At 50.4% G+C, this 14457-nt stretch overlaps 1 protein-coding gene across 1 annotated transcript in view; it reads right to left on the reverse strand.

Annotated features, from left to right (window-relative positions):
* Positions 1 to 3513: 3513 nt before the first annotated feature.
* Positions 3514 to 14457, reverse strand: part of LOC147003356 (IgGFc-binding protein-like) — a 34717-nt gene continuing 23773 nt past the window's right edge. Inside the window, exons 12-19 of the mRNA XM_085841985.1 lie at positions 13560 to 14176; positions 12677 to 13220; positions 11288 to 11856; positions 10308 to 10881; positions 8877 to 9076; positions 5332 to 5715; positions 3779 to 4050; positions 3514 to 3674 (exon numbers count right to left, since the gene is read on the reverse strand). Coding sequence (XP_085698111.1) covers positions 3665 to 3674; positions 3779 to 4050; positions 5332 to 5715; positions 8877 to 9076; positions 10308 to 10881; positions 11288 to 11856; positions 12677 to 13220; positions 13560 to 14176 — 3170 coding nt within the window. The 3' untranslated portion in view covers positions 3514 to 3664. The remainder of the gene's footprint in view (positions 3675 to 3778; positions 4051 to 5331; positions 5716 to 8876; positions 9077 to 10307; positions 10882 to 11287; positions 11857 to 12676; positions 13221 to 13559; positions 14177 to 14457) is intronic.

Below are 14457 nucleotides of genomic sequence, written 5' to 3' on the forward strand. Positions count from 1 at the left end.
AGACCAGCTGGCTGCCAAGAGGGGGTTGCTTGGATGGTAGTCATTCAAGGCAGCCAAGTGCCAGGGGAGGGCTGGATGGTTGCCAGGGTGACAAATCACCCTAGCATCCAGCACTGGTTTTTGTTTTGTTTTGTTTTTGTTTTAGACAAAATAAGCATTAAAGGTGATTCTTACAAGCCCGTAAGACACTGAAATGTTTTAGTGCTTACACATCGTGTGTGTGTTTATGTGTTCACGAGTGTGTGTATGCCCACACACATGCGGGTATGCAGAGAGCGGAGGAGGGTGTCTGGTGTTCTGCTCTATCACTCTCTCTCTTATTCTCTTGATTTAGGATCTTCACTGAACCTGGAGCTAGGTTGGTGGCCAGAAAGTCCCCTGTCTCACCACTACCATCCCAGCCCTGGTGTTACAGACACACAGGTGACCACTTCAATTTTTTTAAGACAGGCGCTAGGATTTGAACTCAAGTCCTCATGCTTGCTCAGCACAAGATCTCTTACTTGCCGAGATACCTCCCAAGCTCCTAGGGTTTCTTAAAAAATTAATTTAAATTCTTTCTCTCTTTCTTTCTTTCTTTCTTTCTTTCTTTTTTGTTTTTTTGAGACAGGGTTTCTCTATGTATCCCTGGCTGTCCTGGAACTCACTCTGTAGACCAGGCTGGCCCCAAACTCAGAAATCCGCCTGCCTCTGCCTCTCAAGTGCTGGGATAAAAGGCGTACGCCACCACTGCCTGGCTATTTTATTATTATTATTTATTTTAAAAGTTCAATAAGGTCTGAACTTGGCAAGTACTATGTAAGAGTCAGCTAGGAGGTACTAGTTGTGAAGGTATGAGAGGGGTCGTGGAGAGCAGCTGAGATTTGGTAACATGTGGCGGTATTGGAGTCCCTGTGGAGAGGTCACTCGTGAAGGCGCAGCCTCAATTGCAAAGGAGGTCCCAGGTTACTGCAGACTCCAAGACTGCTGAATGTCCACCAAGAACAGCGGCAGGTGTGATGTGGAACCAGGCTAAACCTGAGACAAGCTGTGTGCTGAGGACTGCAGAGTTGGAGAAAGGCTGGACTACCCAGGCCTTTGGGTGCTGGTGAGACTGATATAGGGCTGAGCCCTGCACTAGTGCTTGGAATTTTTAAAGAAACCTTGGACTTTTAGACTGCTGAAAAAAAATAAAGACTTAAATGTTTGACTGTGTTTTAAATTATGACATTCACACAAGACTTTGGGGGACAAGGAATTAAATGGTTATGCTTAAGGTGAAGTTTTTGTCTATCAACTTGATAAGGGATGGAGTGTCCTAGAAGAGTCCACTGGGGGTGGTACCATTCCTAGGCATGTGGTTGTAGGCTGTATAAGAAAACTAGGTAAGCACAAGCCTGGAAGGAGCCAGCAAGCAATGCTCCTCCAGTGTTTCTACTCTCATCTTGCTCGAGTTCCCAACTTTGCTCAGTACTTGATGGCAACCTGCAAAATGCAGTAAGGTTAGGTCCTCATTCTCCTCAGTGCCCTTTCTCTCTGTGACTCTCACCCTTGGGGATTGTCCAGCCATATTGGTCCACAAGGTAGGGTGTGTGTCAGAAGCCCTGTGAGTACATATGGTGAAAGGTGGCCCTGCCACCAGATGCAGGGAGACAGATCAACTTTACTTGGGGTGATTCAAGGCTTATATAATTTTGGAGACTGGGCATAGGACCATCCAGGATGGGCAAACATCACTGGCTGAAGGCTTAAGGTAACGAAATGTCTCACTAGCATGGGGAAGCATTTCAGGAATCTAGGGTGCTAGCTAACCGGGGTTTTCTCAGGAAAAAGGAAGTTGAGCTTAGGCTATGTGACATTCTACAGGTAGAGGTGTGTGTGTGTGTGTGTGTGTGTGTGCGCGCGTGTGTGTGAACTCCCTGTGCAAGGTCAGAGAAGGAGAATCCCTGCCAATGAAGGGAGTCCTCCATATTTCGCTGAGCTCCAGAAGGCTCTCTGGTCAATGGTGGACTTCAACTTTAATTAGCAGAGTTTTCCTGCACTCTCTGCCTCTTGGCTAAGCCAGTAATTTTGAAAGCTACTAGGCTGTGCTTTCATTTCCCTCACCAGAACTATCAATTTCCAAGTTATGTCTACTCTGTTGGTGATTTTTTAAAAAGATTTATTTATTTATTATATGTGAGTACACTGTAACTGTCTTCAGACACACCAGAAGAGGGCGTCAGATCTTATTACAGATGGTTGTGAGCCACCATGTAGTTGCTGGGATTTGAACTCAGGACCTTCAGAAGAGCAGTCAGCGCTCTTAACCACTGAACCATCTCTCCAGCCCCGTTTGTGATTTTAACTTGCCCCAAACTCCAGCCCAGTCGGAAGCTCAGTTCTGTGTATCCCATTTTCCACCCATCCCAGGCTGTCTCTCCACCTTACGCCTCTAGTGGGGAAGTTCCAGGCATCATCAGGCCCATCGACCCACTGACCTACTTACCTCTTCATCATGCCTTACCCACTTGGGACCACACTGCCCCCATCGCTATCAATCACACAACTTCACTCCTACTCAAACTGTAGAACTGACGCCCAACTCTCCTGTCACATTGCCCCAGCATCCTAGAAGCTGAGGAGACTGGATGGTTCACAGTAAAACTCTTGACATACATTTTTATATTTACCCCTCCATCATTCCACCAGAAACTCAGTAAGGACTCAAACCAGTGGTGTCGTCTTATTCTGATACTTCATGTGATGCAGCATGACCTTGTTCTCTTTAAACCTGGCTCTCTGAACTCTCCTATGTTCTCCATGGTGGGTTGAATGGGAATGTCCCTCATGTGCTCAGGAATTCGAACACTTGGTTCCCAGCAGGTGGCGCTGTTTGAAGCAGACTTATGGGAGGAAGTACCTCCCCAGGACGGGTTTTGGGAGATGAGATCTTTGCCCAGCTTCCTGTTTCTCTGTTTGTATTTGCAGCTGAGATGTGATCTCTCAGCTTCCCACTTCAGCCTCCTGTGGTATACTGCTTCTCCTGTTACACTTCTCTCCTCTGGAGCCATAAACCAATAGAAAATCTTTTTTTGCTATAAGTTGCCTGTGGTCATGGTGTCTTCTCATAGAAACAGAAAAGAACTGATTCATTTTCTTAGTGTCGTCTCTGTTCACATTTTTCTTGTTGCAGGGTTCCTACACTAATCTTCACTCAGACTCCATGAGAGCTCATTCTGTTTAAAGGTCAGAGAGAGACTGGGCGACTCACCAGGCTTATAAACGGTGAGGCCGGAGTCTGCTTGTCTCTCTCTCTCTCCACCTTTATACCTCTTCTCCCATCCATCCCTTCACCATCCATCCATCCACGCCTCTAACCATCCATCTGTGGCTCTCAGTCTCCCATGTCTCTCCCACTCTGGCCATCGGACCCTTCATCTGCTCACGCACCCACACATGCACCTTTTGTCTTCTAATAAGGGCTCGTCATTATCCATGTCCCCCACAGTGGGGAGAAAGTTGGGGAGACAGCAGGAGACACACACTCTGGGTCTAGGTATTTATTTACTCAATGCTTTCAGGTTTGGCCTCAGTGGCTCAGCAAAGGGGGAGGGACAGGGAAGGGACACACAGGGCATCTTCCAATCACTGTAACTTCTGGGAGGAAGCAGGTCTTGATGCCTTCAGTGCCAGTGGTGACTGATCAGTTGGAACTGCAAGAGACAGACACTTAGCACTTGATCCTGCACAGTAAGCATCCACCCACACTACCTCTTTCCCTAGTTCCCAAAGTCTGGCCTCCATTCTCCGTCCTCACCATGGGGAGAAATCCTGTGCTCTCCACGTCTCTATTGAAATTGTCTTCTGATTTTTATGGACATCATTATTCCGGTCCCCATCAAAGTTTCCACAGGCCCCACACAACATGGCTGCATAGTTATCACCAACCATCACATCCAGAAGCCCGTCTTTTCCAAGCCACACAATGACCCCAGCCTTCTGGTGGACAAGCATGGAGCCGTCGGGCATCCTCCTCACAGACACAGATGTTAACACAGTAGCTGGGAGATCCACTCGGAGACCATTTACCTGGTGGAGGGGGGGGGGGAATGAAGAAGTGAGACTTGAGTGACAGAAGAGCTGAGGGATCACCAAGGTTGGAGTCCTCGTGAACAGCGAAGGTTCACGCAAAGGGGCAAGTGCTGGAAGAGAGGAGGGTTACATGGAGGGACGGACAGGTGGGAGAGAGCTGGGATGTGTCTACACACAGCTCACTATTCTGCTTATGCCCATTGCATTATGACTCTCAGATTAACTTACTAATATTTCTTTGTTGTCAGAGGGTGGAAGGATGGATCCTCATGGTAATCCGAAGGTAAGAGGAAAGCTCCTCAGATCAGACAGACAAGGAAGCAATTGAGCGAATCTGGAGCCACTCTTCAGGTTCTACTTTTTGGGATGTAATAATGACTTAGAACTTGTGTTTGACTTCTTTTTCTCATTTGCATCGTATCTTCATAACCTCTCATTGTAATAATTCTTGGCTATCAGTACAACTATGTACTGAGTTCTTAGTGGGGATCGTGTGGCCTGGAAATTGGCTTGAGAAATCCCAACACTTCATGTGCTGCCAGCCTGGCTAAGCTCAGCGTCCCACCCCCAAGACTAGAAGTGGACAGGTAGGCCAAACTGGCTTAGTGGAATTCAGGCCTGGAACTTTTGTTGGACCAGTTTCTGATGAGGTGGTCAGGGTGGGACAGGGGGTACTTTTCATGAAAACAAAAACAACTGTCTAAGAATGAAGATGAAAAGCTAGGCATGTGGACTCTCCCCTTTAATCCCAGCACTTAGGAAGTAAAGTCAGGTGAAGGATCTATGTGAGTTTGAGGCCAGTTTCAGGACAGCCAGAGCACACAGATACATTCACACATCCTGGAGAGAGAGAGAGAGAGAGAGAGAGAGAGAGAGAGAGAGAGAGAGAGAGAGAGAGAGAGAGAGAGAGAGAGAGAGAGAGATTGACTTCAGAGACAAATTTGAAACCTAGAGGTGGGAACTCTGACAGTATAGCTGGACTGTCTGGGTCCAGACACTTCTGGGGACCATCTCTAGGTTTCCCAGATGTTTCCCGTCGCTGCTAACCAGTGGATCAAAATCAATAGCAAAGCTACCCTGTGACTCGAATGTAAGAACTCAGGCCAAGGTGAGGGACCCAGGCTGACATGGAGAGACAGGTACAAATCCAGAGAAAAGTGTAGAGACCTGGATGGAGAAAACAGACTTCAAGGTCACTGGGGAGACAGGATGTAGGACATCATGACAGGGAGAAGGAAAGCCAGGGAAGCTGGCCCTGCCCTCTGTGCCCAGGCTTACCCATGCGCCCTTGCTTGGGATCACAGTCACCATGCCATCCTGGAAGAAGATGTGGACCTTGCTCACGATCTTGTCATTTTCATGGCAAGGCTGGACATCAGCAAGCACTCGGTACCAGGGGACATTCTTCAGGAGTCCCGGGCATCGAGAAGAAAGCTCATAGACACCAGGGGAGCTGATAGGATTGAGAGCCCCATCAAAGGTGATGAGGTTGCCACCCACAGAGAAGGTGCAGAGACCTTTGGCTGGCCAACAACCCCGGACTCCAGCCTGGATCTCACAGACGCGACCAGATGGGCAGCCAGTGTCATGGCACGTCAGACCGTTGTTTGGGGAGCAGAAACAGCGCTTGCTGCAGTCTGAGGACATCAGGGAGGAGTTCACCTATGCACAGAAAGGGATGGATGTTATGCATTCACACAGAGAGTTCCCAGTGAGAAATGGCTTGTGTGTCCTCTACCCAGGAGTCTCAGTGACCCTCGGCCTGTGATCTGCTAATGAAACACAGCAGAGGCCAGGCTGTGTGGAGACAGCCCACCCTGTCACCACTCTGTCTCTGCCTCAGACTGTGCCCAGTTACAGTGAGCACACGCCTGGGCTAGTCCACTGAAGGATGAGTCACCACGTGGTACAGACAATGGTTCCAGCTCAGGCCACTTGCTTTGACTTGAATATGACTTGTTCCTCTAAAGCATGTAGGACTTTAGTCCTCAAGGCTTTGTATTAATGGTATGAGGAGGGCAGAGACTTTATCCGTCTATGGAGTTTGTAAGTAAGGACTCTGGCTATGTTGGGGAAGTATGAATGATCCTAAAAGCTCTTGCAAAGCTACTCTTGGCCTATGGCATGTGATCTTTATAACAGCAAGACAATCTAGGTCATAATGGCTATTCGTGAGTCACAAAACCACCTTTATCCACAAAACAGTTCTCCTCAGGTAATATCATGCGATGACAAAAGGTTTAGTGGCCCACAGTAGCACTCTTCAGCTGTCCCATTAGGTAACAGATGAGCTCAGAGGACTCCCACCCCAAACTGCAGTCACAAGATTAGAAACACAAACAGTCATTATCTTTTTTTTTTTTTTTTTTTTTTTTTTTTTTGGTTTTTCGAGACAGGGTTTCTCTGTATAGCCCTGGCTGTCCTGGAACTCACTTTGTAGACCAGGCTGGCCTCGAACTCAGAAATCCACCTGCCTCTGCCTCCCAAGTGCTGGGATTAAAGGCGTGCGCCACCACCGCCCGGCAACAGTCATTATCTTAATCTATTACATTTTGTAGTGATTTGTTAACATGAATTATATGAAGATACTTATTACTACAATACATAAAGAACTTACTGGAGTAGATAAGGTGGGTGCTGGGGACATCTCAGCATCCCTGTGCCCGTGGCCCGGAACGAATGGCCCTGGCAGTGCCTCTCCCTGAACTGAGTGTCTCTTTTCTGATCATCTTCTCCCGTTTTCTTGCTCCCCCAGACCGAGGCCCCTCAACCTGTGCTCAGTCCTCAGGCCTAGGCTTTCCCATTTTCTCCCTGGAGGGCTCAGTAGAATTTATGAACAGAAAACAGTGTCTGCTTCCTCTCAGTGCTGGGTCAGAGAGGGTAATGATTACAGATGCCTGTGTTGAAATAACCGGTGAAATCTGGGTGAAGTCACCTGATAATGGTATGGAATAACTGTGAATTTCCTGGTTTTGATCATTATCCTCTGTCACGTGATCAAATTCCTTATTGTCACAGAACCCAGACTTAGTGGCTGAGGGATAAAGGAGCCACTGTGTTTGCAAGAAAAGGTCAAATGGTTGCTAGGAAGTAAATAACAGGCACATACACACAAAGAGAAGGTGGTAAAATGGGCGTGGCTTCCGTGGAAGAGCCCCAGGAAAGGGTACTCCTCCACACACTTGCTTACAAGTGTCCTAATGTTAGATTACTTAAAAGAATAAAAGTTTGAAAGAAAACCATAAAACTTTGAAAACTTTGGGAGAAAAAAAAAACCCACACCGTCACAAAACAGTCACCCCTTGATCCAGAAGCCCCCGAGGGTACCGGGCTGGAGGATGCTAAATCCATTCGGTACAGTGGTGTCGCTTCTGCATGCAAACCACCACGTCCTACTGTACACCTTACAGCACGCCTAATGTAATGCACAGGCTACAGAAATACTTAGCCAGTGTGGCATTGACTGGGAGATCATGACAATAAATCAGTTCTGTACATGACCAGGACAATCGTCCCCTAATATTCTTCATAGGGTGGAAGCCATTGACATGAACTAAGGTTCAGTGAGTTGAGTGTCCTACTAATACCCCAAGGTCTCGAAGGCTTGTATCTCTCGGTGGACTTTCCTCTAGGTGCCTGCTTCACAAATCCAAAATGGCTGAGCAGTGCCAGAGGTCAGGGATGAGGTGGGAAGGCACAGAAGGAGGCAGGGACAGGAGGGAAGGTGTTGGACTGGAACAAGGTGCACAAGAATAGGGTCAGACGGCTTTCAGGAGCAATTGAGACCTGAAGGAAAGTGCAGTGCTAACCACACAAGTTAGCACTGCTTGGCTACTGAGTAGCTGTGGGATGGCTTCTGTTTCTTTTCTTTTCTTTTCTTTTTTTCGGTTTTTTGACACAGGGTTTCTCTGTGTAGCCCTGGCTGTCCTGGAACTCACTCTGTAGACCAGGCTGGCTTCTGTTTCACAACCTTTGTGTGCAGCCTGTTTCAGAGGGTTGTGATCACAGGACAAATGAATGTTTCAAACAGACTTATGCACACAACGCTTTCAAAAAAGCATCAACAAAGGATATTAACTATAAAATCCCAAATCACGCTGTTGAATGATTGGTAGCTGAGCCAACCACTGCACTATTGGTGAATTCCATTCTTTTGGCTGAATGGGATGCACAGGAAGATGAGGCAGACCCTCACTGGGTACCAGCTGTCCTGAGCACCAGGATGCTGACTCAGCCATTCTGTAGGTGAAGGAGTTCAGAGAGGCAGGGTAGTGGAGGAATGGCCACACAGCAAAACAGCAATTCCCACTTTCTGGGAGCAGGCATGCTACCTTAAGTGGAAACGTGTTTGCAGTGTGACTAATACTGTTTAGATGGAGAATTTATCCTAGTTATCTAGGTGGGAAATCCCATGGGCATTCATAAAATCTTCAGGGAGATGTTATGCCATACAGAGAAGTGATGATAGAGATTGGAGTAGAGTGACCAAGGCAAGGACTGACCGAGGCCACATAACGGGGTGGGAGAGACAAGGACTTGATTGTCCTCTTAAGACAACCCAATGTCCCCTTCCATCGCTTTGATGTCAGTGTAGTGACTCTGGTCTTTGACTCCTGGCCTCCAGATCTGCTGGGAACTAAGCTCTCACGTTTGACCTGCTGAGCCTGGGGTGATCAGTACAGCAGCCACTGCTGGAAGCAGGTGGTGGCCCTCTGTGTCCCAGACCTTGAACAGAAGCCCAGAGCACAGCAGCTCTGAATGTCCCTCCAGTCCCTCTACCCACACTGCCTGCTTAGAGACTGACTCCCAGCCCCTCCGCTCACCGGTATATATTGGTCATTGTAGAAGCAGCCGCAGTCCTGGGCAGGAATGCACACACCCTGGGAGAGCAGGAAGTGGTCATCGCACTCACACCCTTCAAAGCACTGGGTGGTGCAGCCAGTGAAGCCAGAGATTGCAGCACAGGAGCCCTGGCAGGAATGTGTACAGACAGAGTAGTGGCTGTGGGCAGGACACTCGGCAGCTGTTAGGGAGAGGAGGCAAGGTGAATGTGGCAGGCAGTCTCCAACCCTGTCTTACAAAGCTCACATCCAGGTATACAGACAGCTACAGCTGCCATACGGCACTGGGAGAGAAGAGGTAGAGGGGCTGGGGAGAGGAGACATCTGAGAGGAAAGTGTCAGGCCTGGGAAATGGAAATGCTAACGGAAGAAGGTGGGGCTTGGCCTTGAAGGACCAGCCAGAAGACAGGGATGGGATGAGGAGGCTGAGGATGCGATACAGCAGACAAGCAGGCTGTCAGGATGGGCTAGGGAAGTGAGGCAGAAGATTCAGATGCAATGGGAGGCTGGGGCAGATGGGATGGATGACCGGGGGAGGCTCTGACAGGGTTCACTTGGGACAGGGCAAAGCAGAGTATCTAGGTGAGCGGGGAGGTGTGTGCAAAGGGTTGGGATAGCACAAGAATGGGTTTGAGGATGGGGCAAGGGAAAGACAAGGATATGTGAAAGACACAGGAAGATATCAAAGATAAGACTCTGGCGGAGTGTTGCGGACTGGTGTGGCTATCATCAGATAATAACTGGGGCAGGAAAGGAGAATCAGGTTCGGGGTGAAGTTTGATTTCAGTTGGAAATACGGCTGGTGCAGAGAGCTTGAGGGCCACCAGGGTAAGCTCAGAGAGCAAAGAGTGCATGACCTAGCCTACTGTTTGAGCTAGTGATGGTGTCCGCAGTCAAACTGGGGCTCCGTCAGTTCCTTTGGGTAGCTGATGGGACTCTGGGTCTAGGTATTAATAGGAAACTGAAGGAGAGAAGGCTCTTTACTAAAGTGCTAAGGACCATTGCTTTGGCATGGGGCATCTGAGGGGACTTGTTGTTATCCAATAATTTGGAAATAGGTGTGTAGTTGTGGGGGGGGCTGTCTATTGCCTCTGGCCTTGCACTGAGGATGTGAGAAAATACAGAGTCTGTGGAAAGGGCCAGTGACTGTGAGACTCAGGACTCCTGTGGGCTCTCAGTCCACCCAACTCCGTTTCAGGTCAGTATGGAAAGAGCTGGGAACAGCCCTGGGAAAAGGTGAATGTCGAGGCTCGGGAGTGTGGACTCTTGACTGGAGTCTGAGACCCCAGAGCCAGAAGGAAAGGAGGAAATCCATAGAGGATGCAGGGCAGGGCTGGAAGAAGCTCTGTTACAGGCAGGGACTTCTACAGAGAAGGAGGGCCAGGGGTCACCCAAGGGGTCAGAGACACTCACGGCAGACGCTGTCTGTCCTCCAGGGCTTCACTGCTGCCCCAGCTGCCTGACAGGCTGCAGTATAAGCAGCCAGGCTACGGCAGAGGTAGTCTCTGTCTCCGTGATGGGTACAAAGGTCAAAAACACATTGGTGGAAGTATTCCGAATGACTCAGAGCCTTGTGGCAAGCTGCAAAGGGGCCTTGGGGGTCCCGGATCTTCCCACAGGCATCGTTTTCCTCATACAATTCTCTCTTTTCTGCTGAGCACACCGGGCAGCCTTTGGGCCCGCAGCCTTCACCACAGCCCAAGGAGGAGCCGGGAGCTCGCCATGCAGCTCCAAAGGCCTCCACGTTGGGGGCCACCACTCCATTGGGCAGCACAAGGTCGTCACTCTGGTTCCCATTGAAGTTCCCACAGAGGCCACAGAGACGCCCACGGAAGGGACTCGGGATGGCTATAAGGATATGGTCATCACCATCAAAAAGAACTTTTAGCCCACTTTTTGTCTGCAGAAATATGTTTCGGTTTTCAGCGGTTATATATATGGATCCTACAACCATGGGTAGTGCCACCACTTCACTGTCCACGGTCACCTGGATGCAAAGGTCAATTGAGTTGGGGGGTCAGAGAACATCAGTTTAAGGAAAGCAAAGAGCATTGTCTCTCTTAAACCCTCATGGCAGAGCTAAGTGCTTTTTCGATAGACTGGAGTGAGGTCATTTTAATCTCCCAGGGTAGGGATAGGGCCATGTCTCCAACAGGCTTCAGGGTGGTATCTTTGCCTTCTAAAGCAGCAGGTTCTGGGTGCTTCTCTACTTCATGTTCCCTACTGTGTGCTCCCTACTATGTGCTTCCCACTGGTGTTTTTCAATGCTCTCAGGACTCTCAAGTTGGTCAGCGTCTCCCCAAGACCTTCCAAAAAAGGGGGCATGACTTCAGATGACCTCATAGGTGGGGCTGTGTCCCCGTAGAACCATGGGCAGGGTCGTGTGCACTCACCTGTGGCCCTTTCGCCAGCACCACAACCTGGCCTGCCACAGTCACCACCACCCGCTGGGGGTTTCCAGCCAAGTCCTTCTCGAGCACAATGGAGAACCCCTCCTCTCCATGCTTCGGAAAACAAACTTGGGCCAAGATGTAGGAGCAGGAGCCATAAAGGTCATAGACCAAGCCATCAGGCGTAGTATAATGGATACCATGAAGGACCAGCATTAGTTTAGAGCCTTTGGGATGGCAGGACCGGATGCCATCCTCTATCCGGCATTCCTCATGGATCCCACAGGTCTCTATCCTGCAGGTGACCTGGTCATCAGGTCCGCACTCACAGAGCCGCTCACACTCATAGCCGGGGTAGAAGATGGCACCTAACACATAATAGCGCCCTTGGTAGAGGCAGCCACACTGGCCCACAGGTACACAGGTGTCACCACTGAGCACGAAGCCAGAATCACAGACACAGCCCTCACGGCAGATGGTTTCACAGCCCACAGGGGCAGAGAGGCTCGGGCAACTCACAGGGCAGGAGTCACCACAGAGCTGGTAGTGGCTGTGGGCAGGGCACTGGAGGGCTGTGGAGAGAGAACAAGGAGGAGTCAGGCAGAGGCGATGGTGGGATCAGGAGGGCTTGGGTGTGAGAGCCTGACTGAGGCCTGCTGCCTCTGACTGGGCATGTGACTGGACCTAGAACATATGACAGGGGCACTGGTATGGTCTCCCTGAGGAGAGTGTATCACCCTGAAGAGTACTTCTAAAGCAAGTGACTGTCTGGGGATATGGCCACACACCTATGAGCAGGACAGTCTAGAACTGACCAAGGCTTTACTGATGTGAGTGGGAGGCCAGTCAGCCTGACTGAGGACAGTGCGGGCTTGACTGGAGGACCCACGGGCCTCTCTGACGTGCTCTGTTTCAGGATGCCACTGTGGCAGTGTGTATGTGATTGGGTGACACTGACAGGTTGGACCTGACCCAGCAGATCTGCCTGGAGGATCTGTCCCACCTCTTCTGAGTCAGAAATCTGCTTGGATCTGCTAGGGGAAAGGTCCTGATCCCAGCTGAGCATGTCTGATGTCTGACCTGCATGTGGCAGGCAATGTAAGATCTCCCCAGACACTACTGTGTGGCTATCTCTATTCCAGTGTGGGAGATGGTCCAGGGGCTTGAGGCGTGGCCTCTGACAGGGGTTCCTTACTGAGTAACTGTCACTATCCAAGTCCGTTAGGAAAATGAACCTCCAGAGTGGTCTGCACGCAGGGTTTCTGACTTTGGATGTGCCCTGGGTCCTTCCGTACCCCACTGGAGTTTTTTAGTAGTAGTGCCAAGGTGTATCTCTGTCAGGAGGTGGAGGGGATGCCCTGTCTGTGTGGAGCTACATGGGTCAGTACTCACGACAGAAGTCTGGCTTTCTCCATTCTCCAAGTCGGACCCTGGCATCCTGACATGCTGCCACATAGGTGGCTATAGCAGGACAGAGGCCACCTGAATGTCCCTGAACCTCACAGGTGTCCAGCAAGCAAGCCTCGAAGTACTGCGTGGGTGGCACAACGCTGTGGCAGGGCGCTAGTGGGCCTTCGGGGGCCGTGATAATGCCGCAGGCATTGGGGCCACCAAAACGTTTCTGTTCCTCAGGTGTGCAGGGTTTTGGGCAAGACCTAAGCTGGCATTGGTCACAGCCTGGAGCTCCGCCCACTTTCCAGCCCTCAGGTTTCCCGTCCACTGCAGTCAGGTCATCGCTGGGATTCTTGTTGTAGTTCCCGCACAGGCCACAGAGGGTGCCAGCATAGGCTGCGGGCACGCGCAGGCGCACGAAACTGTCTCCGTCCAAAGTCAGGGAGAGCCCCCAGGCAGTGTGTACCACCAAGCCAGTGCCGCTTAGGTGAACAAGGAGCCGTGATTGCAGCTGGAACGGCAGCATGACCAGCTCTCCATTCACCTGCGGATGTGGGAAGGGGAACCAGCTGAGTCCAGTGTGTTTGTGCTTCAATCTTACCTACACCATTCAGAATCAGTTGTATTAAGACACATGATTTCTGGTTATAATAATTGCACAGACTAGTACATTGGCTCTTTGTGCTACCCTTAAGCAGGTACCTTTTAACAATCTACCCTACAGAGGAATACTGGAAGGCTGAGCCTGGGGAAACCACTGCCTCCAGCCTTCCTGGTCCCACAGGCTCTAAGCTGAACCAGTCTCATGCTCCCGCCATGCTGGGAAAGATGCTCTGTACACCAGAGACTGGAATGGATTCTGTGGGGCCCACAGCCCACTCACCTGTAGGTTCTTGGGCCAGTGGGCACTGAGGGTCAAGCTGAGGCCGTAGATCCACAGAGTGACACTTCGTGTGTAGCTGACAGCCTGGCTGCACCTATGCTCATTAACCACGGTGACATTGAAGTATTCAGTCCCTGTGGGTGGTGCATGGCAGGGTGCACTCAGCAGGTACTCACAGGTGCCTTGGAAGTCAAACCGGTGCCCATCTAGGGTGATGTATGTGGGATCACCCAGTATTTGACATTCAGCTATGCTTATAGGTTGGCAGCCGATCTCTCCAGAGGGCAACAAGGCACACTCCTCACCCAGCCCACAGCTGGCAGGCTTGCAGACCAAGGAGTCACCTCCAGGTCTGCAGTGACACCTCTTAGAGCAGGTGGTATCAGCCCAAAACTCGGTGCCTGCTTCATAGTATGTGCCATTGACCCAGCAGCCACAGCCACCATCCAGGGAAACACACCGATCAGCACTCAGGACGAAGCCCTCCTCACACTGGCATCCCTCCACACAGGGCCCGTCACATGCAGCTGGGGTTGTTTGTCGTGTAGGGGGTGGGCAGCTGGCTGGGCAGGGTGGGCCACAGAGTTCATAGTGGCTGTTGTCAGGGCAGGTGATCTCTGTAGATGAAGGAGAGAGAAACCAAGAACAATGTTGAACTGGCCTATGGGGACAGAGTGGGGAGAGACATCAACAGAGACAGAAGGGGACAGAGAGATTTGTAGATCCAGTGACACAGTCAGAGAGGGACAAAGTGACAAAGTAGAGCTGATGGCGTGAAGGGCAGACAGAGAGATGATGAGCTGCAGACACAGACAGACACAGCCAGGAGACAGGGATGAACAGAAACCAGCTGAAAGACTGCAAAGGGTGAGAGTAAAGCCAGCTCAGCCCAGCAGAG

The sequence above is a fragment of the Mus caroli genome, unplaced genomic scaffold (assembly GCF_978045245.1).
Source record: "Mus caroli unplaced genomic scaffold, Mus_caroli_1 scaffold_8, whole genome shotgun sequence".
Taxonomy (NCBI): domain Eukaryota; kingdom Metazoa; phylum Chordata; class Mammalia; order Rodentia; family Muridae; genus Mus; species Mus caroli.